The sequence below is a fragment of the Morone saxatilis genome, unplaced genomic scaffold (assembly GCF_004916995.1).
Source record: "Morone saxatilis isolate NCDOM2014 unplaced genomic scaffold, NCSU_SB_2.0 Contig16, whole genome shotgun sequence".
NCBI lineage: Eukaryota > Metazoa > Chordata > Actinopteri > Moronidae > Morone > Morone saxatilis.
Genome location: NW_023339718.1, coordinates 13,816,017 through 13,843,583, shown reverse-complemented (window position 1 = coordinate 13,843,583; position 27,567 = coordinate 13,816,017). Strand labels below are relative to the sequence as shown.

General features: G+C 38.7%; 2 protein-coding genes across 3 annotated transcripts in view; both read left to right on the top strand.

Annotated features, from left to right (window-relative positions):
• LOC118326039 (AP-3 complex subunit sigma-1) overlaps nucleotides 1–6,671 on the top strand; it is an 11,787-nt gene extending 5,116 nt beyond the window's left edge. Inside the window, exons 3-7 of one of the 2 annotated variants that reach the window (XM_035658931.1) lie at nucleotides 109–220; nucleotides 328–399; nucleotides 1,504–1,611; nucleotides 2,986–3,027; nucleotides 5,823–5,957. In XM_035658931.1, coding sequence (XP_035514824.1) covers nucleotides 109–220; nucleotides 328–399; nucleotides 1,504–1,611; nucleotides 2,986–3,021 — 328 coding nt within the window. In that variant the 3' untranslated portion in view covers nucleotides 3,022–3,027; nucleotides 5,823–5,957. Of the gene's footprint in view, nucleotides 1–108; nucleotides 221–327; nucleotides 400–1,503; nucleotides 1,612–2,985; nucleotides 3,028–5,822 lie in introns of both variants that reach the window. The other variant, XM_035658930.1, reaches the window with a different exon arrangement.
• A 2,067-nt stretch (nucleotides 6,672–8,738) lies between these two features.
• Nucleotides 8,739–27,567, top strand: part of commd10 (COMM domain containing 10) — a 51,281-nt gene continuing 32,452 nt past the window's right edge. The window contains exons 1-5 of the mRNA XM_035659100.1: nucleotides 8,739–8,868; nucleotides 9,852–9,942; nucleotides 10,719–10,829; nucleotides 11,514–11,669; nucleotides 13,783–13,893. Of these exons, the coding sequence (XP_035514993.1) occupies nucleotides 8,840–8,868; nucleotides 9,852–9,942; nucleotides 10,719–10,829; nucleotides 11,514–11,669; nucleotides 13,783–13,893 (498 nt within the window). The 5' untranslated portion in view covers nucleotides 8,739–8,839. The remainder of the gene's footprint in view (nucleotides 8,869–9,851; nucleotides 9,943–10,718; nucleotides 10,830–11,513; nucleotides 11,670–13,782; nucleotides 13,894–27,567) is intronic.

Sequence of the window (27,567 nt, the reverse complement as noted above, 5' to 3'; positions counted from 1 at the left end):
GTAGAGGGCAACATCCAAACTCAGCCTTTTGTTGTTGTCTATTTTCCCAAACATGTATTCAATCAGGACTGGTGCTTGTGTGATGTTTCCGTGTCCCATATATTTCAGGTTGATTGGAGGATCAGACTACAAGCTGATCTACAGACACTACGCCACACTGTACTTTGTGTTTTGTGTGGACTCCTCAGAGAGTGAACTAGGAATTTTAGACTTAATCCAGGTAAAAGCCTGCAACACCACAGTGTATCTATTAACATGTTTGGCAGTGTTCTTTTAGTTTCTCTCCTGATTTGTTTGTTTTTTACTTTAAATTCTCTCCATTTTCAGGTATTTGTGGAAACGCTGGACAAATGCTTTGAGAATGTCTGTGAGCTTGACTTAATTTTCCATGTAGACAAGGTAAGAAATGCTTTTGAATCTGTTTGCCTCTTTGTTCCATATTTATAATACCATTTGAATGTTTGATCCTAAAGATTACCTTAACCTTTAATGAAATCAGAAATCGGTTGTAATATTCTGCCTGAGCCATTATTGCCTCCATATTAGTGTCACACTTATCTGATGAGCTGTCTTGTGCTGTAACAGATATTCAGTGACTTCCCATATTTTGCAGTTGAGCAATTTGCACATAATTGGTTTGTCAAATGACTATACATTTATAGCGTTATAAGTTACTTCTTAACAACTTAAAGGACGGTGTGTAGGATTTAGTGGCATCTTGCTCTGAAGTTGTAGATTGAAACCAACCGAAACCGCTCGTCTCTCTCGAGCATGTAGGAGAAACTATGGTGGCTGAAAAATGTGAAAGGCCTTATCTAGAGCCGGTGTTTGGTTTGTCCATTCTGGGCTACTGTAAAAACATGGCAGACTCTGTGGAAGAGGACCAGCTTCCTCTGTAGATAAAAACGGCTCATTCTAAGGAAACAAAAACAACAATTCTTATTTTCAGGTGAAAATATGAATAATGCATATTATATTCCATATCCCCTTAACTGTTACACACCGGACCTTTTGTTTAGTATTTTTTCATACAAAAATGCCAAATATCAGCTACAGCTTCTCAACTGTGAGGATTTTTTTTTTTAAATGATCTCATGTGAACTGAATATGGCTGCTGCGCAGACAAATTAAGGAATTCTAAAGTCACAGAAAGATCCAGTGTGTAACATTTAGGAGGATCAACTGTGAGAAATTGAATATATATTTTTTTATAGGTATGTTTTCATTAGTGTGTAATGCCTTGATAATAAGAATCGTTAGGTTTTTCTTAACTTTGAATAAGTCTATCGCCTTCCACGGAGTCCACCATGTTTAACCGCCATGTTTCTACAGTAGCCGAGAAAGGACAAACCAAACACTGGCTCTGGATCTGGGGCATTTGTGTTCTTTTGTGCTTTTCCAGCCCAACGTCCTTTTTAAAAATGACCTTTATAGCTCCTTACTGCATAACTTAATTATAATGTCTCATAAACTTTTTATATTAAGACATCGTATTTTTCTCAGGTCCACAACATTCTGGCAGAGATGGTGATGGGTGGGATGGTCCTGGAGACCAACATGAACGAAATCATCACACAGGTGGATGCCCAGAACAAGATGGAGAAGTCTGAGGTAAGCCTGACCGTGCCTGTCCACTGTATGTATGACTTGATTTTACCTCCATACTCTCTGAGCTATCTTGTACAGTATGCAGGCATGTGTGTATGCTGCACCCTGCATGCTACTCTCAGTGACCTTATGGATGCTCCCTACCTACTCTTGAGTGTTTGTGCTCTTTTTCGGCCTCTCCTCTCGCTGCTGCACTGCTCTCACAGGTTCTCAACATATCCCCTCCTGTATCCCTCAGTATGAAATACAGTATCATAGTCATCACTGTTGTCATTATTATGGAGACTAAAGTGTATCATTGTCCAGTGCATCTCTGACCATTGAATCGCTCAATCACCATCTTATATTCAACCTTCGATTTGACATTATATTCATGAAAACAGGCTGGTTGTAGGCTGTGTTTTTACATTCTTATTATTCCAGAGGAGAATGTGAATTTATATACCCCGTCCATGTTGGAGTTATTGCTTTTCCAATGTGTTTTGTAACATTTATAAATCAGTGTCCTTGCTTAGATATTTGCTCTATGCAAGGACATTGCTTTGCTTTCCATACAGCTTCTGCTAGCAGATAAACATTCATTTACTTATTGGAAGGTTTTAATCAGACAGACAGCCAGAGACAATTTCATGAAATCAGTTCTGTTGTGCATAATGTGGATTTTAGCCTCTGATAGTCCTAAAACATAACTGCACTAATGATTTGGCTTTGTTTTGACTTAAGATGCGCTGCAATAATGTTTAAACATTGAGGCAATGTTTTTGGGGAGTTCTTTTTACTTTTGAAAAACTCTGACTGAATGAAGGGAAGGGTCACATTGTCAGGTTTTCAACTGGCTGACGTCAATTGTTGTGCTCTAACATTTGAATTTAAAAAGTTTTAATGTTAACAAAGTACACTTTTTTTCTCATGATCTGATCTGAATTTTGTGATTTTAACAAGACGGAATCTTCTCTTTTCGATTGATGTTCTGTAAGCAGAGTCTTTTACTGTTCTACAATCATCAGAGCTGCTCTGTCTTTCCCTCTTGGACCTACCCTAGACCGCAGTGTGTGTTTTTCACACTGATGCTAATTCAAAATGACATTGTCCATTAATGGGGCAGCCTCTGGGGAACAAGGAATGAGCTGTTCTCCTTCCAAACTGGTTGATTAAGATTAGTTTATTTTCATCAAACTTTCTCAATTAATATCTTCATTTTTTGCTACAAAAGTAAGTCTGGGAGAAGATCATTAGCTTTAAAGATGTGGTCTATGATAGGTCCTATCACTTTTTTCTGTGGAGATAAACTGTAATTACTTTAATCTGCTTTAACATTCCTCATTCCTCTTTTTCCTGACCCTGTCTAGTTCTTTCCATTCTTCTCTCTCTTTACAGACGTTTATCTTTCAGTCTACCAGGCAGGACAGGTAGACACAGGTACTGCTAAATTTACAACCAAGTACTGTAACCTTAACTGAAGTCTACTCCCCCTCCCCCCCTCGAGTCTCACCATACGGCCCTCCATGTAATAGCAAGCTGACGTCACTAACATACAGTAGGAATCTTTCATGGCAGACCCAAAAATGTTCCCATCTCTCTCTAAAACTCAATAAAACAATAGTTCACGTCACTTAGGTGAAAGTACAGGAGGTGGACTAGATAATAGAAACAGCTGACAGTATAATGCAGTCTATTCCAATAGATAAATAAACACTATCTTTGTAAAGCTTGTAATGTTGAACAGCCGTTGATACCATTAGAGAGATGGTTGTTCAACAAGCTGTAGTTTGTGGTGGCACATTATACATATTGTCAGGTGTACCTATTGTCCACCCACTGTAGTTTAAAGAAATGTAAATCTAACAGGCTAGAGAGGCTACACAACTCTCTTGAAAACTGTCTTGAAAGGCCATTGCTTAAATTATGTTCTGAGTTCTTAAAGGCTGCTTTAGAACACTTCTTTAGCAAATATGTTCATTATTTTATGAGATTTGTCTCTTTGTGGGATAATCACATATAACTGCACCATTTTAGGCCAGAGAAGTCCTGATAGTACGGAGTGTTAAAGGTATAGTAAGACATTTTGGGAAATACGCTCATTTACTTTCTTCCTGAGAATAAATTAGATGCAAATCCTTGCAGATACCAGTATCTGAATCGTAGATATATAGCCAGATCAAGCAGCTGGTTATCTTAGCTTAGCATAAAAAATTTAATCTGGAGGAAACAGCTAGTCTGGTTCTGTCCAAAGGTAACAGAATCTGCGCAACAGCACCTCTGGCAAGCTGGCTTATTAATAGTTTATATCTTTATACAACTTGTTGTTTCTGGGGGGTTATGCACTGGACTGTTTGTTGGCTTTCCACTAGTTGCCAGGCAACCAGTAGAAAAGGGAAGTTACTTGTCCTGGCAAAGAAATAGGTTGACACATAACCCCTGTTAAAAGTCTTTGTACAGGTTGAATAAAGAGATGTAATCTGTTCATTTGTGCTGGTAGGTGGATTTCCCTCTGTTTCCAGTCTTTGTGCTAAGCTGAGATGAGCTGCTGCTAGCTGAAGCTACATATTTACCATGCAGAAATGGGAGTGTTTGTCATCTAACTCTCTCCAAAAAAGCCAACAATCGAATTACCCAAAATGATGATCTATTCCTTTAAGGTCTCACCCACTAAACCACATGTAGTTTGTCAACAACAATAAGAAGAAAAAACACTGTAGATATTAATCCTGTTTTTCTTTTGCACTAATATCCCTCACAGACAAGAGATGGGGTACTGCTCCAGCCTTTAAAAAGCCTCTCTGAAATACTTACATAGACCAGAGAATCTAACGATTGTCGTGAGTTACACAGCTGGTGTTACTATTTCTGTACAAATTAGTCACCCAGCATTTGATTAAAAACCCACTGTTGTGGATTTGGACAGTAGGTTTTCCAAGCTACCCACTGTGAGGCAAAAAATATCTCGAGTCTGACTCCTGAATACTGAGCCCATGTGCTGGATCAGCATTCCTCTCAGTTAACGCCATGGTCATCCCTCTATAAAACACAAGTCTCCTTGATTGTTGGCAGCAGGAGGAATGCCCATAGGACAAACGGTCTATTGAAATAACCTTGTGAAACTACATTCCAGACATACTTTATGTGTGTCATATACCTAAATGATTTACAAGGCTTTTCATTTGACTGCGTTCCTAACGGAGATAATGAACACACAGTTTTCTGTGTTTTAAGCCTTTTGGTCATTTTTGGGTCTTTCTGCTAAAGATTCAGTTGGGGGGCTCTCTAACCGCAGTGATTCTCAAATGTCTGCTCACACTTGAGACGAAAACATCATTGACTCTCTACAGATGTGTTTTATTGTTCCAAAAAGCTAAACTGCCTTTCCTTAAAAAACACCAAATTCCTTCTATACAGTTTCACATTGAGATTCATTGTGTTAGAGTGACGTGCCTCCTCTGTCTCTGAGAATAGATGTCCCATTGTAGATTAGCACTACTAGACTTATAACCTCCTCATGTCATCAGTAGTTAACACTATAATAATACGTGTACATGGCACAATATTCTTGTATTCACAAATAAGTGCCCAGACAAAAATGTTAGCTACAGTCATGTGTAGAGTTTCCAGAAGTAATTCAACCCACTAGACGTACATGTATTACTACGGGTTATATTATGTTGACACATTGCTTTAAATTTGACGCACACATTCTATACATACCTATCTATCCAAACATCATTTCCGTCTTCATATCCAAATCCATTTTTTCTGCTTTACCCAATTCTCTCCTTGCATTTTTACCCTTATCGGTCCTCAAGAGTCCGGTGGGTTCACTTTCCAAGCAATGCTGCCTTTTGTCCATTTGATGAATGTCCAGTACTGCTCAGTACATCAAAATTAGTGAATGGTCTAGTACAGTATGTCCTCACAGTTGATTCATAATTGGCTCTGGTTGTGGTGTAAATCATTTGTAGAACCAAATAATGCATGTGCATATGAAGCTATGAAGGCATCTGAATGTACATTTGCACATGTTGTTTGTCCTAGTAGCTGTCAGTGCTTTTGCATTTTGTCAGCAGTTTTTCGTCTAGTACTCTGTTTAGCACTGTGTGTCCAGTGTTCATTGTTCAGTGTTTTGTCATGTACAGCACGTTTTTTGATTTACTGATTTGTATCTTATCAACCCTCCATGTGTGTGTTTTGTGTGTGTGTGTTTGTGTGTGTGTGTATAGGCCGGTATTGCAGGAGCGCCTGCTCGTGCCGTATCAGCTGTAAAGAACATGAACCTCCCGGAAATGCCCAGAAACATCAACATTGGTGACATCAGCATAAAAGTGCCAAATTTACCCTCCTTCAAATAGTGGCAGCGAGAGCTTGAACCTGCAGATGTCAGCCAGTGTTTACCGTGATGCAATCTGTTTACCAAAACCTCAAATTACTAACTTTTATCAAAACTATACATCTTGAAGGTACTGTGTGATTTGACACTCCTTGTTCTGGTGTTATCTCTTTGTTTTTCCTGTTAAAGAAAAGAGTGTTTTATGTGTTTCTTTTTCTGTTGGAAGGAAAATGGAAGTATTTATTTATCAGTGGTACATTCCTTCTGCCTCGCTGGGGGTTGGCCCTTGACGGTTAGCTGCTACAGTACAGATCTGTGTCAGTTTGTAACTGAAATAATTTCACTGACTCAAATGTTTACTTGAGTGTGGCGGGTAGTGAAGTGTTGGGACAGTCTCATATGTTTGGTTATTCCAGACTAGAGGAATCAATCCATGGTGGAAAGAGCATGAAACCATTTCGAATACCAAATTGGGACAGGTCTGCTACAGTATTGAAAGTCATACATTACAGCTCGTTTGTAAAATCAGTGCAAAAAGTAAAGAATATTATTATATTGCAAATATGCTGTGTGATAGAATTATGAATATATATGCTGAAATGTTTTTGTTTTCCTTTTCTTATTTTTATGCAAAATATTTTTAAATGATTTATCATGTCTTATCAAATATTTCTCTTAATTTTAATCTGTGCATGACTTTTTTCTCTCTTCTTTTTCAACATAATAAATTGTCGAAACTCAACCTGTGTGTTTGTCTTATTTCATTATTGCTGTTATCTTATATTGTCAGTATGTGTTTGATACAGTATATTTATGAAAATCTTCTTAGATGCAGCATGTCGCAGGTATGGCAGGTCATGTAGTGAAACAGTAAATGTGCCCCTTTATTTAAGAGTTTATAAGATGTAACTGATGTCTGTATTAATGGGTAATAAATCATTTTCGTTATAGATCAGTAACATACACTTAAAAAGGCCAACATTTGGGTTGTGAAAACTTTCCTGGTCCAACCCTTTGACCACTTATTCCTTAAAAAGGGCTGCAGATGATAGTTTTGTTTACATCTTGTTAACACATCAAAGTTACATTAATGCAAAGCTTTGGATAATTAGGTTGTACATTGCACATATTTTCTGTACTGTGAACATTTGCGCACTCCTTGGTCAATATTTTGCACATTCCACCCTCTTTGAGCACTCTAGAGCTCACATTTCACATATTTTTGAAATTCTTTTTTCTTTCACTATGTTTACTTTGAGCATTATGCACCAAAATACCAAGGCAAAGTCCTTATTTGAACATCTACATGGCAAAAAACCTATTTCTGATTCTTATAAACACTTAGTTGCAGACTTGATCTACCCTTTATTGATGACTGCAGAGGGATTATTGATCACATATTAGAAAGTGAAAAACCAATGAGCATTTATTATTGGATTACCAACATTTATAACTGCATTAATACCAAAAACAAAGAATAAATTATTTTTGGAATTTGGAATTGGTATGTGGTAAATGAATGTTTTAGGTGGGGAAGTTAATCTACCCCTGTATACGTTCTGGTCTAGGGATTGGTTATTATCGGTAGGAGACGCCACCCGCTCAGGACAGCTTGTCACACACAGGTTCACAGGGACCAATGTGAAAGACCTTAAAAACTGCCCATGTGTCTAAATTAGACTTAGGCAATGTTGCCAGGACAACAGCCTGTATCCGTTTAATGTGTAACACAGAGGGGTTAATATAAGCTTCTAGAAGTCCTGGGAGGCGAACATTCTATGCTGCGTGGCTTCTTCGCCTCCAAAAAATGCCTGCATGAGTACAAGAATCTTGATTCAGTCCTACACTGGGTGTTTTTCGTAATTCCTTCCAGCAGAACTAGCAACTTCCCCGGATCTATGGAAGAACTTTTGCCCCCCGACGAGGTATCTCAAACCCTGGTAAACCCAATAAAATGTGTTTCTGATTAATGTCTTCTGAAATTAACTGTGAGGCATTGATAATAGATCCGATACCACCGATACCGATACCGCATAGGATAGATAGATAGCGATACCGATCAGCGATACCGATAATAGACTCTTATTAATCCCGACAGGAATTGGGTCGTCATAGCAGCCAGGGTAGCATGTCAGAATACAATAAAATCAATAGCAATAAAATACAACAATAAATCAAAAAATACTTAGATAAAAAAATAAAAGATAAATAGTAACAAAAAAGATAAATAGGTAGGTAAGGTGCAAAGAGTTGTAGTTGCAAGATGGTGGTAATAGTACTGATGACATGATGGTAGTGTTATTGTTAATTAACAGTATATAATGATAATAATAATATTTATAATAATATTATAATAATATGTATATATAATATGATGACTGAACAGATAACTGACTGACCATTTATTAACCACGACAGAAGCAGCAGTGACAACGTATAAGCCTTTTTTAGGGGATACCAGTCAAATTATAAGGTGTACCTTAATACTTTTTAAAATCATGGCTCTAAAACAGTGATGATACTTCTGCTGTCGCACATTTGTTGCCAGCTCTGTTTGTCCTTTGCTTTTTCCGTAGTGACCATTGACAGACACAAACACTTTCCGTGTGCGTAGTTTTTACGCAAACTGCGCTCCGACGTATGATTGTGCTGCCAGAGTTACTGTAAAATGAACGACTACGTTATTGTTGACACTGTTGCGTTTGAGTACATTATCAAACGCTTTCTTTTGTTTTTCTTCAAACTTTTGAATTTTCTCCATCCCGTACGTCACTGCGCATTCTCGCGCAGCTTTGACTGTCACGTGAGCCGTCTCGTGACAACAGGAAGGAGGAATGACAACAGTGAGGATGCTGCTGCTGCTGTTTTGATACTTTACACAATCTTTCATTTGCACACAGACACACAACAATGACTTCAATTATAAAAGAAACACAAAGGTGAGCAGATTTTTGTTTTGAATTCTCCGATAAATAATTCATCCAGCAGCTAACGCAAAGCTGCCTGTAGCCTGAATCCATCCTAGGTTATCGATATTGTGATTTATTGAATAAATGGTGGACTTTAGCCAACAAGTTGCACTACTTTGGAGACGACTCATTGAACTGCTGTCGTTATTAAACTGTGTCTTCATCGGTTTTTCTTGAACATTTGTTTTCAATGAAATTGGAAGCTGCCTTCTTTCAATGAATACACTTGTAAAAGTTACATGAAATGTGTTTTGTGGTGGATAAAGGCCACCAGCCATACTTGGTCTAGATATTGGCAGTCCACTTGAGCATTTTCTTATAGTAAGACTTACTTAAGCACAATACTTAACTACAGGGAAATATAAATGGTGTAAGATTTCAGCTTACATTTCACAAGCTACTTTGCAGTTAGAGGTTTTATACTTTTAATTCCCATGATACTGTAGCTATGATGCATTGTTTTTGGCTCAAATTAGGCATCAGTATAGGACAACCAAACCACCTGTAATATATTAGTAGTAGTACACATTTGAGGGGGAAAAAAAGCCTTTTTATAATTTTTGGAAATAATATTATAAGGAAGTATGTTTTGGATTAAAAGTCACTGTAGAAAAAAAGGAGGATCCAGTAGACACATACATACTCACATCTCAACTGTAAGACCAGTTATTATGTAAGATGCACAAACTGGGCCACCATTCTTCAGAACTGGTAACTTAAAGGTCCAATGTGTAACATTGTGCCATTCTGTTAATGCTTTGTGTTGCTGCTGCTATATTTATAGTTTATGTGCATTTGTTGGCAATTTATAGTTACCTTTGAAATTCACTGACAGCTAGAGTAAAATACATTTGATATATGACATCAGTAAACTCTTACTGTTCCTTAACTTAAAGATCTACGTACTCTCTACGCCACTGTCTCCAACGCTCATGACTCTTCTTTCCAAACAGCATAAAAGAAGCAGTGACTTTCATCAACGCGATTGATGTGAACAAGTTCTCCAGGCTGATCTCCCGCATCATACAAAAGCTTCATCTGAAGGTACAGAGGCTGCACAGTGCTGTCTGTGCCAAAGACGAGGCTTTTGAGGCTTTTGAGGCTTTTTCAGTGAGGCTATAGTTTCACAGAGAGCAGTGCATGCATAATGACTTATTGGAGCATCAATCAGACTTGACTCTAATGAATGCACACTCATGCCTGGCCCTGTTGATCATTCTGTGATTTCACAAGAATTAGCTGGCTGTCAAAAGGTGTCAATCATTTATTCCAAGAACAATTTGTCCGTTTAGTTTTATACTTTGACTTGCTAAAATACATTAATATTGGTTAATGATAATACATAATGTAATGGAAATGTCATGACATATCATGAAAGCATGGGTGTAACTAATAACATTAATAATGACTGTTTTGCATGATTTCTCACTGGCTTTTTGTTACACTTAATTAGAATAGAGCTATTAGTTTAACCTTAGCTTTTGATGCTCTGACGAGACGCAATTTCTGCTGAGAAAAAGGTCAATTCACATCTTATAATAAATGATTTTGCTTTATTGTATTTTATGTTATTTCATTATGAATTTGTGTCTGCCTTCCTCCAAAATGCATTATATATATATTGTATTAATGTCTTTCAATTTGATATTTGACCTCCTCATAAACTGAGACAATGTATTTTTATTTTTTAATATTTTTGTTTTCCAAAAATGTTGATTCTCAATCAGAATGTAGCTTTTTTCTTGTCTTGAAAACAGGGATATTTTGAGGATCTTTTCATATCCACGCAGTAAATTATATATTTATTTTTATTTTTTTAGGGAGAGCGGACATTCAGTGAAGAAGAGGAGCAGAAACTTCAGGCTGCTCTCTCATTGGACAAACAGGCTCTCAGTCTAGTCCTGGAAACTGCTGCCTTTATACTAGAGCAGGTGAGGGGTGGGGGTCGGACATTATTATAAGGGTTTTACATGATTTTTGTTTGATTGAAATGCTAATACAACTAAGTCTCAGTTTCTTGTATGAGGGCTCTTTGTTCTGTCAGCATATTCAATGTATTAAGTGGTCAACAGCGATGGAGAAGGCCAAATAAGAAAAAGGCTCTGTGTGAAGATTACAATTGGATTTGTAAAAGAAGAAATATGATGACTAATTAACTTTTTTTAATGCAGAAGAAGACATTTTATATTTAACTTCTTGTGGTTGTTTATATTATACAGAAACAATAGCGACAGTGACTATTATTATTTACAGTAACTGTGTAGCTGTGTAACAACAACAACACAGTTCACAAATCTCTGGTTTTATACTTTGTGCATAAGTGCATATTTTTCATAACTCAATATGTGAGAACCTCACCTTTAAAGAAAGAATTTAAACATTGTGTCTGTATGGTAACATTGTCTGTAGCTTTTGTGCCTTTTTGTGAATCACATTATGAGCCCATTTCTCCAGCTGGGGTCACTGTTGTATAGTGAATTATTGTATTATAGCAATGTTGAGTTGAGTAAATTCAAATAGGACTGTAAGAGTGAGCCGTTACACCTGTAAAACATGGTTAATGGCAACAATCATTACACAGTTCCTACTCTCCCTTGTATCTCCTCTCTCTCTAGGCAGTGTATCATAATGTAAAGCCGGCCTCTCTGCAGCAACAGCTGGAGGCGGTTCATCTGAACCCAGACAAGGCTGAGATGTTCTCTCAAACCTGGGCCACAGCTGGACCTGAGCTGGTGGACAGACTAAAGCACAGTGTCTTTGCCCCAAAGAAGGTAAGTATTATTTTTAAGTTTAAGCTTACACTTGCCATGAAGATACTTTTTGAACCTTAACCTTACAATGTGTCTAAACCGAAGTTATGAATCAGCTCCCACCCAGTAATTATAGCCCACTTTTCACACTATTTTATCACTGTTTTGCACTGAGCACTCTTTAGTGAGACATTATAATCACTTGATACTAAATTGAGAATCAACATCGGACGATCCATATCCAGACTGACCTGCTTTTATTTGAATTCATTCCAGCTGTTTGGATTACAAAAAGTTCTTTCACAGCTTACACAAGTTGTCACATTGACTTTAAAACTTGTTCCTCTCTCTAACTTTATTAAGCAGTGACACTTCAAACAGCGTTCCTTTCAAAGTCAAGGGAATTAAGATCTAACACAGAGTAAATAAGCAGCATGTACACATCACTCACCTTATGCTGGAGTTGTTGCTGCTGTCATACATTAAGACATCTCACCTGTCGGGGTCTCGGAAGTAATCTTCGTCTCCCCCATGAATTTGTTGCTCCCAGCAGGAGGTGGTGACAACCATTGATCCTTGAGACGACCTCTGCCACCTCTTTGACTTTGGGAAATATTTAAGTCACACAAGAGACTTTATATAACTATTTTTTAACACATATTTTCTCATCCTTTTTCTATTAAATATAAAGCAGGTTTTGACAACAATTTTAGGAATAAATACAACCCAGCTTGAACAAATATCAAGTGTTGTTTAGGTCACTTTTGTGTGTGGAGTTTTAAGTTAGTCTTTATATTGGTCACTGATAGTTGTCTGATTGGCCAGCCCAGTTGCTGTTTACAGATATGTATCTTTGTATGCAGTGAACAGTGATTATAACTGTGATTACTGCTTTAATTAACTGCGTTTGCTTTTAAAATGAGTGAACTCCTTCTTGGATGGCTACAAATTTCAAATTTAACACCTACCAAAACATATTGACTAACAGTACGATGGAGCAGGTAATACAGAAACAAACTATTAAATACATCAAAAAGGTACTACCTGTTTTTATGAAATGTAATTATATTTAATAAGTCATTTATGTATTACATGATATTAATATACAGCATACGTATTAATTTAAATGAAATTGAATAATTTCCATATACTGATGGTAAAATAAGTAAAACATCATACAGGTGCGATGTTTATTCATGCTAGTGTGGATGTTGTTCCAGTCGTGAATAATGTGGCCCAGCCCTTCCCTGCCTCACACCTGTCCTCAGATGCTGTGAAAGCATCCAGACCCAATAAGTCACACATGGTTTATTATTATGGCCTCTCTCTGCATCATAAAACACTTAACTGCCCTGCCTTGACTCAGTGCTGCTAATCTATCACACTGCTACAGCTGACTACGACTGAGAATAATAGTCTGACAACCTGCAGCTTGGAAGCAAGGTAACTTAAACTTTGAGGAGATTAAGCAAAGTTCTATAGTGGTAAATCTTCATGTCTGTTATAATGATTATATTCATAAGTGTGGTGATACAGTGAATTATAGTAATACTGTTGGCTATAGGTCATCTGGTCAGTACATGGTTAGCCAAAAAGCCATTAATAAAGTGTGCACACTCAAAAATGTATATAAAAACGTATTATTCTTCAAAGACTGAGTTAAGTGTAGTTTAGGTGAGAAAGTTACGACTTCTCATAAATAAACCGACAATATGCTGGAAAATCTAGAACAAGTCAGAGCTGCAACAATTAGTTGATTAATCAATTAATCCACTAAAAGAAAATGAATAATCATTTGATTGATTGAGTGTTTTCTATTTGCACATTTATTATAATAAAGTTGATTAATGTAGCACTTGTCAAAATCTAGAATTATCAAGGGAACGATGAAAAATCTAGTGAGAATACAATGAGGTAAACGTATGAATAAAATATCAAAATATGCATAAATGTAAACAAAAATGAATATTCCTTCAGAAATTCTGCTTCTACTGTTATTTTGTGTGAAAAGTGCCACTTTGAATTTCTTAAAGTCTTTATAAATGTGTCAAGGGTATTAATTAAATAGAAGTGTGAGGCTTTATTAAGACTGTTTGAATATTAAAGAAAGACTGGCTCCATTCATGTGTTTCAGCTGGAGTACGTCGGCTGGCAGTTAAACCTGCAGATGGCCCAGTCCAGCCAAGCCAGACTGAAGTCTCCCAGTGCTGTCCTCCAACTGGGGCTCCGCAGTGAAGATTCTGAGGTGTGAACACACACACACACCTACACACACACAGAGCATGAACAGTGTACACGACTGTCATTATTTTTCTTGCTCTGCTTCTCCTCACTCCCCCCATTGTAACCACAACAACAACTAAAGAACCCTATTATCCACTGTAATCAGAGAACTGTTCTGTGTTTATGCCAAATGAGAAGCATCTCCAATCTGTCCCTATTTCTTTGCTAATAGATGGTAATCCCACTGGTGTCTGTCTTGACCCAGAGGCAGACGTACATCTGGCTCCAGAGTAACTGTAGTGTAAAGACCAGAGATCAGGGAGCTTGTTATCTAAAACCTCCAGGGTGTCTTTGTTCTCTTGAGAGACTGACTTTGGAGCTAGGATTGAACAGCGTTGTAACTAGCATTGAACTGTGTGATTTTATGCACAGTATCCGGGCTTTGCAATATGTTTTAGATTTAGTCTAGATGTCTGCCTTATTGGTGACTTTATTGGTGATGTTAGTTATGGATTACTTATTTATATTCTTAATATTCAAATGTTGCGTATAGATATTAGTGTCAATTTAAAACATTGTATTACATAAAGGATTTTGGTGCAGCATCCCAATGAGGCCTAAATATTTGTAATTATAAAGAAAAACTGCAGGAACATGATGCACATATGGTTCTGACTGTTTCCACCCTAGTGTTTCCCTTTTTCCATTCATTTGTATTCAGTAGAGTTTGTTTGGATGCCAATTAGCTAATTCTGTGTAGTTAGTCTAATAGCAAAGATCTCACGAGCCTCCCTTACTCATTTCTTTCTTTTCCACTGGGAGAAGGATTTCTCTGCTGCTGTAGCAAAAAGGAGTGAGAACTCAAAAGGCTGATTCTTTTTCACGTGAAATCATTTTCAGCCTTTGATTTGATTTGAAATATTTTATCTAGACTTCAAATATGAACACATACTAGTGAGATAAGACTAATCTAGTGCTCTTCATGTTTTGACAAATATTTGAAATATATTATAGACTGTAAATGCTACACAGGACTGCAGTTTGTTGGCATGGATACTGAACATTTTAGTTATGGCCTTCAGGCATTTGACTGGTTTTGTTTAAAGCTGTTTTTGTCTCAAAATGGTGGGACTGATTATCCCCCGAGCCTGGATAGTGTTGTTCCAGCTGACTAGTCAAGTGTCTTTCTTGCACGCTGCTTTGTATTCAGTCCCTAGAGAACGCCGGCTCAGCCTAAATGTGGAATTAGGCAGGACATATTCAAATTGCTGCCATCTTTAACGTGGGCCTATAGGCGTAAGCTAGGAAAAATATATGTTTTTCTTTATCTGTGTGAATGCGACAGCAGTAGAATTTTTTTTGTTTTAGACTATTTTCTGCTGTGTTTTCCCTAGGCCTGCAAAAGAGGCATTAATTTATTTAAATCCACTTACACAATTCCCTCTTGTGGGAGGAGATAGCTGGGGGGCTAAGGCTGGTTAAAAGAGTAGAGGGATCAACTTCACTGAACATTACTGAGGTGCATGTCCTCTGGTGGGCTGCAGGGGGCACTGTTGATTCACATGCTGCAAAGTGTGCCCTTGGGGGCCTCAAAGTATCTGAGAGATGGATAGGATACCTCGTGTAACTTTGTATTAAGGCAGTTTGAATGTGCACCGTTTTTTTTTTTTAAATTTCCATCGGTGTTTTCTGATTAGAGTTTCCTGACAGCAAGTTTGTTTTCTTCCAAACTCTCTGAGAATTTGTGAGCGCAACTTCTGGAATGTCAAAACACTGCGAAGACTGAGAAGTAAATTAGTTGTGAATAAAAAAGAAATTCAGCTGCAAGTGTCATACTAATTACAAGGTAGATTTATAACACCTTCAGTGCTAACTGTCTAAAAGAGGGGAAGGCAAAACTGCTAATAGGAGAAATTAGAGTATTAAAGGTGCCGGAGGTCAGGGGAGGGGCCATATACGGCAGAGGTGGTGAAAACAAATAAAAGGATATAGTGAGTAAAATAATGAAGATGAAGAGAAAAAAGGACAGAAAATGAAAGAGAAGGAGCAGGAGAGAGAGGAAGGCGAGGGTGGCCGTCTGTATATTATTGATTGCTTGGAACCCAAGTGGAGAGTTGGAGACTCTCCCATCTGACCAGCCTCCTGCTTCATTAGCACTCTCTCTGAAGGAGGAGGAGGAGGAGGAGGAGGAGGACTGCCAGGGAGCTCCTTCACCAAACAATATGTGACATACAGTATATCTACAGTGCAGTGGAGGAGATTTTAGATTACATATTTGTAAGAATGAGTGGGCTGCTTCTTAGGATATTTAGATTTTTTTGTTTTTATTCAAATATTTACTGTTAGGGGGATTTCTTTCACAACATTCCCCCCTCTGCCTCCAGAGTGCGTGGACTTACAACATATATTGAAATATAGATCATTGGTTCTGCCTCTATACAGCATTCAGTGTGGCACCCCACCCAAGGGACCTGCTATTTCCCTAACCGAATTTGTGTTGGGGTCAGTGGAAAGTTGCTGTTTCCCATATGAAAACTATACTGAGGATGCATTGCAGTACATCTGTGCAGAGGTAAATGCCCTCACAATTACCCTATAATGTTTCAAGAATGAGTTTGGTTCTATCCTCATAATATGGGTGGAAACGGCCTCATTCAGTGTATGACATGAAACCTGTTGCATAGAGTGTTTTATTACAAAGGAGGCGCAGCTGAGACAGGAAACAGGATCTTAGCCACGCATAGAAGGAAGAAGACGATGATGCAGGGGAAGGTGACAGGAAGGACGAAAAATAGAAGAAGAAGAAGATGAGGAAAACAGGAGAATGACAACCGAGAGTTCAGAGGAAGAAAAAGAAGTATAGGATGGGGAGGTGACTACAAAGATGAAATATGGTGAGGGGTGCGGAGGATTTGTGTACATTTCCCTTGCAATTCATTGTGGGAACCTGTGATAATAACAGTGGTGTGTGTATTGGGTGAAGTTATTAATGGTGTGCAGAGTTTTCAATTTATCAACACACACAAAAAATGGTGCTTTTATCTGTATTTTAAGAGGGTTTTTGCTAAGCATCCTATCCAGACTGCAGATAATCAGATTCATTTTTTACCAGCTGCACAGAACATGAAATAGAAGTACTCAATCTACCCATTGTAATTCTGAGGTGTTGTCTGCAGAGGTTAAGTCTTTGTGGTGGGATAAAGCTGTGCATAAAGAGCGAGAGAGAAGTAAAAACAGGAATAGGAGGGTTTCTGCCAGCTACCTTCTTCTCTTGCTGATGTAGGGTGTTGTACATACACATCTCCTTTACATAAATTTGAAGTTGCTGTGTAGTTTCACTCTCACTTTCTATCTGTCCTGCTTATGGTGTCTCGCTGAGGTAAAAGAGACCTCAGAATATGACGCACAAGCATTATGCAAGATAAAAACTGAGACAAAATTATTGGTTTTGTAGGTTTAGATGTTTGCTTCTGTGGTAAAATCGTCAAGAGACATACACCACAATTCCCTACAATGGGGCTGAACAAACATGAGTGGTGAAAGCCTAAATGAGTGGACGCCAATTTAAGTCTTTCCAACTCACATGTATTTATGATTGGGCTACACGGTCTTTAGCAAGCTAACATTTTGGGTTGAATGAGCAATGGAGTAAACGTACATTTAGTGGTATTAAGACAACCACTGTCTTTTTGTGATCAACTTTTTATTGAATATTAAAACAACATATTAAAACGTATAGAAAAGAAACAGGCCAGAAGAGAACAAGCAAAAAAGTAAGATAAATAAAGATAAATTTTTTTTCATGGGATGTGCAAATACAGTTGTTTTTGATTGTGAATCACCTTTATTTCTGTTTCTTATTTTTAGGCATGGTGGATTACCATGAGTGTAACAAATAAAAAATAAAATGAAGAGAAATTTATAGGACCATTAGTCGTATTTCAAAACATTGGCCACAGAATCAGCAGCTAGGCGTTAATAATATATTCAGTTGCATCATTAATTTGTGCAGTAGAAAGCTCCAGGTATAGTTTATGACAGGCAGAGAGGAAGTGAGGATGCTTTTAGTCGGGGTGTATCATATTTTTAGCAGTCATTCCAGGAGCTAGCACAATTTGTCTTTGTTGTTTGAAAATGCTGCTAACAATGACAAATCATTTGGGGGTAAGAGTCTGGGCACCATCTTGGACTGCAGTTGACATTATTAAAGGTGTCTTGCTTAGTGGCTCTTAACCTTTGTGGCTTGTAAACGAGATGTAAAAGTCAGCTCATGACTCCTCATCAAAGGTTACATAGTTCTACAGCCTGTGAGCAACTTAAGGAAACAGCTTTTTTAGATTAATTTTCTATAACTTTAAGAGGCCTGAAGAGGTGAAGCTCTGATGTATTTTACAGCAAAGAGGCCCCAGAGAATAAGGAGCAGAAAACATTTTCTTTTTGTTCTTCTCTTCTGACTTTTTGATCATCTCGCTATCCCTCTACCACTATCATTTTATCCCTCTTTTTTGCACAGTATCCATCTCCTTTTTTATTCATAAACATGCAAGTAGACACTGATGTTGCTTTGATGAGTCTGAAAGTTGAAATCCCTTGCCAGTCATGGTGTCTCTCTCTCTTTCTGTGTCTCTGTCCTGTGGCATTAGAACGAGCCACTGCTCCGCCGTCCAAGGGTAGGGTGACATTTATAATACAGAACATCCACTTGCAAGGCAGCCACCGCCGATTTCAATATTTATTGTGGACACGCTAGGCAATAAAGGCACGGGGTAAGAGCTAGTGAGCTAATGTAGCTTCTGCATGCTGGCTCAGACTTCAAAGGATATGTTTAGCTGATAGCTTCAGACAGACTTGATGAGAATTGATAAACCAAAGGTCTTTTGAGTTCTAAACCGCGAAAAGGGAACATTTTACTGAATGCAGCTTTAAAACAAAATCCCAAACAGATTTTTCTTCTGTTTCTCCAATGGCCCTCGAACATTCAATCAAAATTTGTGAGCAAGGACAACTGTGTCCCAGAGCTTGAGTCCCCAATTTACTTACTGGGACACTGAAGTCTCTATTGATAATGAACTTGAGAATGACTTTGTAGACTTGTGTGGCATTTTGATTAAAATGATAACACTCAAGTACTTGTTTCATTCCCAGCCTTAAATTATTTTTCACTTCCCCCCGCTGAAATTATTAGTTGATCAGATTTTGTCTGTTTTGTATCATTTTAAATTAAATATGTTTGGGTTTTAGACTGTAAGCCAGAGAAAATAAACATGTTAAAGATTCCATTTTAGGCATCACAATTTTGTAGACTGATGATGAAAATAATCATTAGGGGCAGCTTTACTCCAACCCTTTAAACAGAGGTTAAAGGTCAGGGTCAGCACCTCTGAGCTGGTAGAGATACAGTGTTTGTCTCCAGGTTATTTCAGTACACTTATAGGCTGTGCCCTGGTCAATATTGGGTCTCCACTTTGCACTCTCTCCTTTTTCCATCCAAATCAAATTAAATGTATTTGAAATGAAATTTGCATCTTTCCTGCATCTTAACTGCACATAGTTCTTGAATAAATGATACATCGCACAGCCAGATCAATTGAAACACAAAACTGTCAATTTTTGAAAAAAGAAAATAGGTGTTTGTTTCCCTCACTGTTCCCGATGGATACGATGCCAAAGAAGCTCAGTAGTAAAATGTGGGACTTAGCTATAGCTCCAGCAGCTGTATCTTGTTTCCCATTTCTCATAGGAGGAGTGTCTGTAAGCATCATAGAAGTCCTGCTGTTAATTGTGCTCATTCATACACAAGTGCCGCTGAATTGTCAGAAAGATCATATTTCTTCTAGATCAGAGTGTCTTGTCTTCTTTGACGCTTTCACATTTGCGTTATTCTTCCTCAACACGTCATGCGCTGCTTCTTTTTCCAGCATCTTCTTTTTTTATTGATCCCAGAAATAAATGTCATAACACAATTCCTCCTTTAATTTCTTTTATTTGTGGCTTATTCATGAGCGAATCTTTCAGTTGTTGTTCAAAATTTTTGTGTCGAGTTGTCCCCAGCTAGCGCCGAATTATAAGCAAACTAATTCTAGTTTGTGGAAACCTGCTTGTTTTTGTTATCAAAGCATCAGACATGAAAGACTTTTCTCCTTATGATTCTAATTTATTTTCTCTGTTCTGGCTTTCAGAACCAGTGCTGTAATCACGGAGGAACGGAAGCTCTTTGTTCGAAAAGCACACACACTTGCATGAGAACACACTGACACGTACATACTCGCACACACATATCAAGCCCTCCCAGTGAAGGCTGTGACTTTATTTATTAACACCGTGTGATGAGGAATGCAATTAAACATCCCATTTTGACTTCTGCGAGGAGGTGCTGTGATCAGAGGCTCCCCTCAACATCCCTCCCTGCCTCACGTGTCTCTGTCAAACCAGCATCACGAGCAGCGGGCCAAACTTTGAACGCGACTCAAAGCTTTCCTGACGAGTTACGTAAAGCCCGATTCCTGCCTCCCACATGCTCTTGTCATGTAAACCCAACAAACAAGGCTCCCAGAGCAGATCCAACCTTTTCAGTCATCATTTGAGGGATTACATGGCCCGATCAATATATCGGCGAGCTCTGATGTAAATGCTACCACGTTCAAATCCTTCACACCAAGCCACCCACCAGCCAGGAAGGACAAAGGCAGCTTTGTCTCAATCTCTACTTGCCTTGCTCTACATGTCCCGAGATGCTTTGTTGCTTTGTGCGCACATCTTTTTAAGGGTCTCCCTTTCTCTCTCCATCTCTCTCTGTCTCTTTCTCCATCTCTCCCTCGCCCTCCCCCTTTCCCACTGGTGATTTGTTTTTCTCCTGTGGGATTTGGGATCTCATTCATTGCGAGCGCATTGTTCGGCTCTTATCCATTCCAGAGGATGGGCCCCGAGAGCCAGAATGGGTGACTGTGGGTGCTCTCGCCTCTCCCTTCTCCCTCTCTCTCCCCCCCTACTCCTCCACTCCTTGCTCCTTGCCATACGATGATGTCATGGCTTTTATTTGCTCCAGGGGTACCCATTGATTCTCTCTCCGTATTACACACTCTATATCTCCCTCTTCCACCCCCCTACCCTCCCTAACCTCCACTCCTGTTTTCCTCCGCCAGTCCCTTTCCCAGATTCTTTTGCCTCTGAAAAGGCGCCTGGGGGATTTAGGGATGTTTGGATGTTGTTTAGCACACCCACGGTACATGCTTGACACCAAGATAGGGACGCCATCAACCCTGCAAATCCAACTGCTACTCCCATTTAAATCTCATTGATTTAACATCGCTCTTTTATTCTCACTTCTCCCACTCCTGTGATCAGCTTTTATTTCTTTCTGGTTATTCAGCCTGTTTTGTTTCACACCCAGTTTGCGAAGTAATCATTAATCCCCTGATAATGTGGTGCCATTTTGCCATAGCCGGTAGCGATGGTAAAAGAGTGCTTAAGACTGAGATTTTTCAGATGTGCTTTTTTTTCTTTATTCATTTCAGTTTTTTGTTGGAGTTTATTTTAGAGAGGCTGCTCTGCCTCTTGGCTGAACTATGCTGGGGTGAGAAATCTATTTCAGTTTAAACAAGACGCACTGATTGCAGAAGCGCAGAGCCAAATCACATCCATTCATTCCAGTGAAAGTTGGCTGATAGGCATACATGGGGTAAAAAGGCTGCTTTTTTTTATTCAAATGACAAATATTTGTAATAATGCAGATATGCAGTATTATGACATCATGTTAACAGGTTTGGATATTTATTCTTGTGGTTTCTGTTTTGATTATTGTAACATTCTTTTGTTTTCTGAACTGTGCTGCATTTCATGTTGACAACAGTTGTCTTTGTCTGCTTGCATCATGCTGTGACGGGATATAATGGCAATGAAAGAATATGAGCTATAGGCCCCTTCCCTTCCTTCAAATAATGATTATAATGATGGGTTAGAGCCTGGCACTGTTGTCATCCGACATGCAATGATAGGGCGCCGAGTGCTCCCTCCGCCTCTATCAACAAATTGTCACCAGTGTCTTACTGAACACCCAACCTCTTTGATGTTTTACTGGTGTTTGAATGTTTTCTTGAAAGCTAATGTATTGTTTTAGAAAATGGTCTCTAGGTTGAGTGGCATGTATCTAGCCTACCTGCCACATAAGCATTATTTTAAATTTTTTGATAGTAGTGCAGATGCCATACCTTACACCTCGTCTACATAGCATAGTTAAAGCAGCACGTTACCAGAGCAGTAGCGATGTCTACACAGGACGTGTTTAGACACAATATTGAGTGACGGTTTTGGCAGCGCTTCGAACAGAATACACCATCACCATAGTGCCGTTCAAAGTGGAGAAAGTCTTGAAGTGTTACAGTAACAAAAAATACATGTACAAATCTGATCAGACCTTTAATGCCAGCTGTTACTTATTAACTTACTTTTCCAACCAACAATGCTCAGTGAACTGACTTTGTAATTTTGGCATGAACTGAATTGCACTGCAAAGAAATGGAAAAGATTACTGTCTCTTATTGTAACTAACAGTATGTTTGTTGATGACACCATATTTATGTCTGGCTTTGTGTTGTTGGTCAGTGATGAAATGTTTATGCTTGATTGGAGGGGCAGCTGACGTTGTCTCCCACAAGCTGTACTGTAAACTCTCCCTAACTCGCCTTCTCTCTTTCTCACACACACACACTCCTCCCCCCTCTCTCTCCTTGTGTATGAGAGCGACAGTGTCTACATACCATGGGGGCACAGGCTGGCTGCCTTGGCGATCTTCTAGCTCTGCCACATAGTGGAAAAAATGGGCCTTACAGTTGTGAATAGCAGCCGTTACTCGTCTTGTTTCGAGCACTCTCTCTGCATGCGCGCGCACACACACACACACACACACACAGAGCTTGGTTGCCCGTGACCCCCACTCCAACCTTGTGCCAACCTAATACATTAAAATGCATACTGTTTCAAAAATGGAGGCCTTGGCTGCAGGGGTTGAGTGCCACTTATCCTAGAACCTGGCACACCGATGGTTGGTTAAGGCTCACACTAGAAGATGTTGGCTAGCTTCGTCTCTTATTTAAGCCACCTCTCACACATTAAGAAGATTAAGGTTTGACACAGCTTTTTCAGGTGCTTTCTCAACATCACGTCGTAGTAAGCAGATTCAGCAGAGGTGAACATGGAGTTGCAGGAAGAAACTTGAGGTTTGATTTGTAAAACTTGGGTTTTGTTGATCACTAGAATTAGCGAGAATGCAAAATGGTTATCTCCATATTAGTTTATATCATGCAATGCTGCATTCAATACCTCACCATTGCAGCTTTCTTCTGGTGGCTGCTTTTCAGTTAGTACATCATTTTCCAGCCCTGTTGGAAAGTAGACAGGGTTTATGGGCTTGGCAGCATAGGCTGGTACATGACATGGCACCTTCCCTCTTTCTCCGTATCAGGCAATGGTAACTAGCTGCCACCACCATAATCATCTTGTTATGGCTCACACACGGCTCGTGTTCCTTGGCTTGTTTATCTTGGCGCTGGAGCTGTTGAGCGTCTCCATTCTCTCTGGCTCTGCAGTGTCAAGCCTCCTGATTTAGAGGCTCTTAAACACAAATTTTTATTTTGGGTTTAAAAAAGGCCTGAGGATGAATTCTAGGAAATGTTTTACAATATTACAGCAGTAAATAGGTAAAAATATGGTTATTTTTCAGTTCAGCTCCTACTGGTTGATAAAAGGTGATGAACAACTTATATAAATTTTCTTTTCATTACACTCCGGAGTGGTTGAATTAAATAGGACTGGTCTCACATAGTAGCGTGGACAGGGAAAACATAGCTTTTTGAATATGTTTGTCAACTTTTCAGTGTTGTATTTTCCTGTGCACTACTTCACACTAAAAGCCACCCAAGCATTGAATGCTTTCAACGTGACACAGTAGCAGTGGGAAATGTTTGGTTTGCATTTTGGTACAATTTAATACACCTTTGATATGACTTTGGAAGAGTGAACAGTAAACTGATATCCGTAAGATAAAATTACAAACGTGACATTACATGCTTGCATTGTTTCCTGTGACTCTTATTGTGCGTGTGAAGGCAACCAGAATCTATTGCGGTAATAGCAGACTCTGCTGGCAATAAATAGTATCAGAAACATTGTTTGAGAATGTAAAAAAAAAGAAGTAGATATTTTGCTGTAAACAGCAAGTTTTTTAGTAAATGACTACAAATATGTTAGCCAGTATGCTAGAAACCTGCTTTACATGTTGAGGGAATTTTCAGATGTATCCTCACTAGTGTGGGCATGGCCTAAATTCAAAAGTTGAAAGGCCTGAGGGTTGAGCTGAAAGTCTTGTAAACAGTAAGCCTTGGATAAATAGTCCGCAGAGGCAGAGCTCCCTCTGCCCACGGATAAACTGCCAGCCTTAGTCATTCCAATTCAATGTTCGGCAGTTTTTAGGTGGTTAATGTGATTTGTCTCCTTTCAATGTTTGCACCCTCCATCTAGGAAGTGTGGGAGGTGTGAACAAACAATGTGAAAGCACCAGACTATTTCTAGACATTATTTCAGGTGCCATTCAAATAGAACATACTGTACATGTTGATTTAAACCTCAAATCAGCATTATGCTTTGCTTCTCAATGTCTGTGATTCTTTTTTTTCATCATCTTTGATGATCAGTTTCTCTGTTGGACTGTGCCCTCTTTAAACTCCATATCTTGACTAATATCCCTCTTTCTGCATATAACAGCTTGATTATTGTTCAACATCAACATATTCTAGTGACCCAGTGGTTTTGGGATACATACAGTGTAACCACAAGAACTCGGGCTTGGATTCGGCAGGGGGCCTTTGTCACATGTTGCAATAGGCGCTGACGACACTGCAAACATTTATTGTTGTGCTACATATGTAACACAAACAGAAATAGCTGTGTTTACGTTTTCTGAAAGAGAAAACCTTCTTGTAAACAGCATGTAACAATGGCAGCAGATATTGAGTCTGAACTGGAAATACAGTAGCTTCTGTATAAGGAGTAACAGCCAAAACATTTGTGTATTATTATTGCAATAAAACACAACAGTGGGGGGAGAAGGTCTGTAAGACCCTATTGAAGGTTATTTAAAGTGGACAAATCACAGTTTACAGTCTTATGTCAGCCTGTAGTTACACTCTCTTTAGTGCATGTACAGCTCTAAGCCATCTGTTATGTATATTATTATATTAGGTGTATGTAGCGATGGTGAAGTTTTGATAGTGAACCATTTATTAAACTCAATTCTCTTTCTATTGAGCACATATACACATTATTACCTGTGCACTATAAAACTCCAAACTTTTCACTTACTCCCCTACCTTGTGTTGAACATCCTCTGATTGTTGCTCGGTGTTTGAAGGAAATGAATGAGAGGAGAAACACACTGCGTGTGCAGTTGGTGAGAATGCTATTTTCAGCTGCTCTAAAGGATGACTCACAGTGACATATGAAAAGATAAAAAATGATCCTTCCATCAGTTATGAAGAGCCACTTTTCCCATTCCACCATTGCCACATTCTCACACCATTTTTTAGTGTCGTTATCTTTCCATATCTGCAATCGCTCATCTTTCTTTTTTCTATATTACCTCTTTTTATCGTCTCTCTCCTCTCTTTTTTTCTTTTCATCTTAATGAACATACCCCCCATCTGCCTGGCTCATTTGTCTTTGTGATAATTGGAGTAAGCGTCACATTGATAGGTAAAGCCCATGACAATTTGTGTGTTTAGAGCACCACATATGTCACTTGCTATTAACAATATGTAGCATTTTAATTACAGCACATACATGCCCCACCGATAATGGAGGTATTGAAACTGAGGCTCACAGGAGCAGATGAAAGGTAGGCCCTGTGGAACTGTCACAACATCTCAATGCACTGAATAAATAGAAGCAACAGCAGAAGCAACTGACACATGTTGTCAGCATTAACATTATTATTCTCAAGGAAATGTGGGAATTAGGTGTGTTATTTTAAAAGTACTCCAGTGGATTTGTTACAGTTCCATGGCCTAGATATAATTATAGGGGTGCAACTAAGATTATCTTATTTTAATAATTTATTCTGTCAATTATTTTCTCAATTAGCTGACTGAATGTTTGGTCCATAACATGTCAGCAAATGGTGGAAATGCCATCACAATTTCCATTTGGGTCTGGGATTTGTTCATTTTCTCTCTGTTAAAGTGAATGTTTGGGTAGTTTTTCCTTATCTGAATGGAGTGTTTAAGGATAGAGGGTATCATATGTTGTTCAGATTGTAAATCCCCCTGAGTCGGATTGTAATTTGTGAGATTGGGCTATATAAATAAAACTGACTTGACTTCAAAGGTATCTTCACATTGATTATCTTGTCTGATTAACAGTCCAAAAGTGCCTAAAGATTTTCAATTTACAGTGATATGAAACAAAGAAAAGCAGCAAAGCCTCACACTGATCCATACACAGGAAATGTTTGGTGCTTTTTGCTTGACAAATTACTTAAAGTGGGAAAAATAAAAAGATGATTTCTTTAGCAATAAAACACATCCTTGCTCATATTCAGTACTTATCATTTTAGTACTACTATGTAGTTTGAATAACATTTTTATTATATTCAGCACTAGAGCTTTGGAATATATATAAAATATTGAATATTTTTTATTACCACCACACCTTATGTATAAAAGAAAAGTTACAAATGTACTCTCTTCAGCTATGAGTGGTGAGTATGACTAATTCGACAAGCCTCAGCCGATGTAGTAGACAAGACAAACCTCTACAGACAGTGGGTATAAATCTTGCATCTTTCCTCTGAGAATGATTGGAGCTGGAGTTTCTAAATATTGCATGATTGTCCTCCAAGTGAGCGCGGGGTGATTGCAGGTGTCTATCACAACAAAAGAAAAATGGCACAGCATTGAAAGAGCCTTTGTTTCAGTGTAGACAGCACACTGAGTCATATTCAAACCTGTTTATATGTCAGCCCGTCTGTTTCCTGATAATGTGGGTCAGAGAAAATCCATCTAGGCGGAGAGAAAGAGAAAGAGACGGAGAGAAAAAAGTATCCCTTATTCCACATGTGGCTGTCATCCTGCCTGCCTGTCAGTCTGGGGGCTCTTTTATACTATCACAGTCTGTAATACCTCTTATTAGCTCCAGGTCCTAGCTATCCAGCTATATTTTGTTTGCAGCTTTAGCAACCGTGTTGGTTCCCCTGTAGCATGTCTGATGGGAGCCGAACACTCTGTTCTTTGTTTAGAGCCTGCACTATGAATTATAGATAGAGGAAGCTGCTCCGATATGTCACTTTCTTGGCTTGGCAGAACACCCACACTTTGAGAATGCTAGACATAATGCAGACACACACACACCCACACACACGTATACAGAAAGGTATATAGCACATTTTGATGTAAATGTTCATAAATCCAGCCAAATTCATGTACATGAAAGTAAGAAAATACACAGCAGAAACTCACACACGTGCAGTAGACACACACACACATCAGGTGGCATTCTGGGAAACTGTTCTTTTTTATTCTGAAGGCTTTTCAGAGTCGCCCACAGCACTCTAAATACATACACCCCTGGAAATCTACCGGTTTCAACCAATGGCTTCGGTTGCCTTTACTGCTGTTGTTACATCCAAATTCTTTACAAGCACTCACAC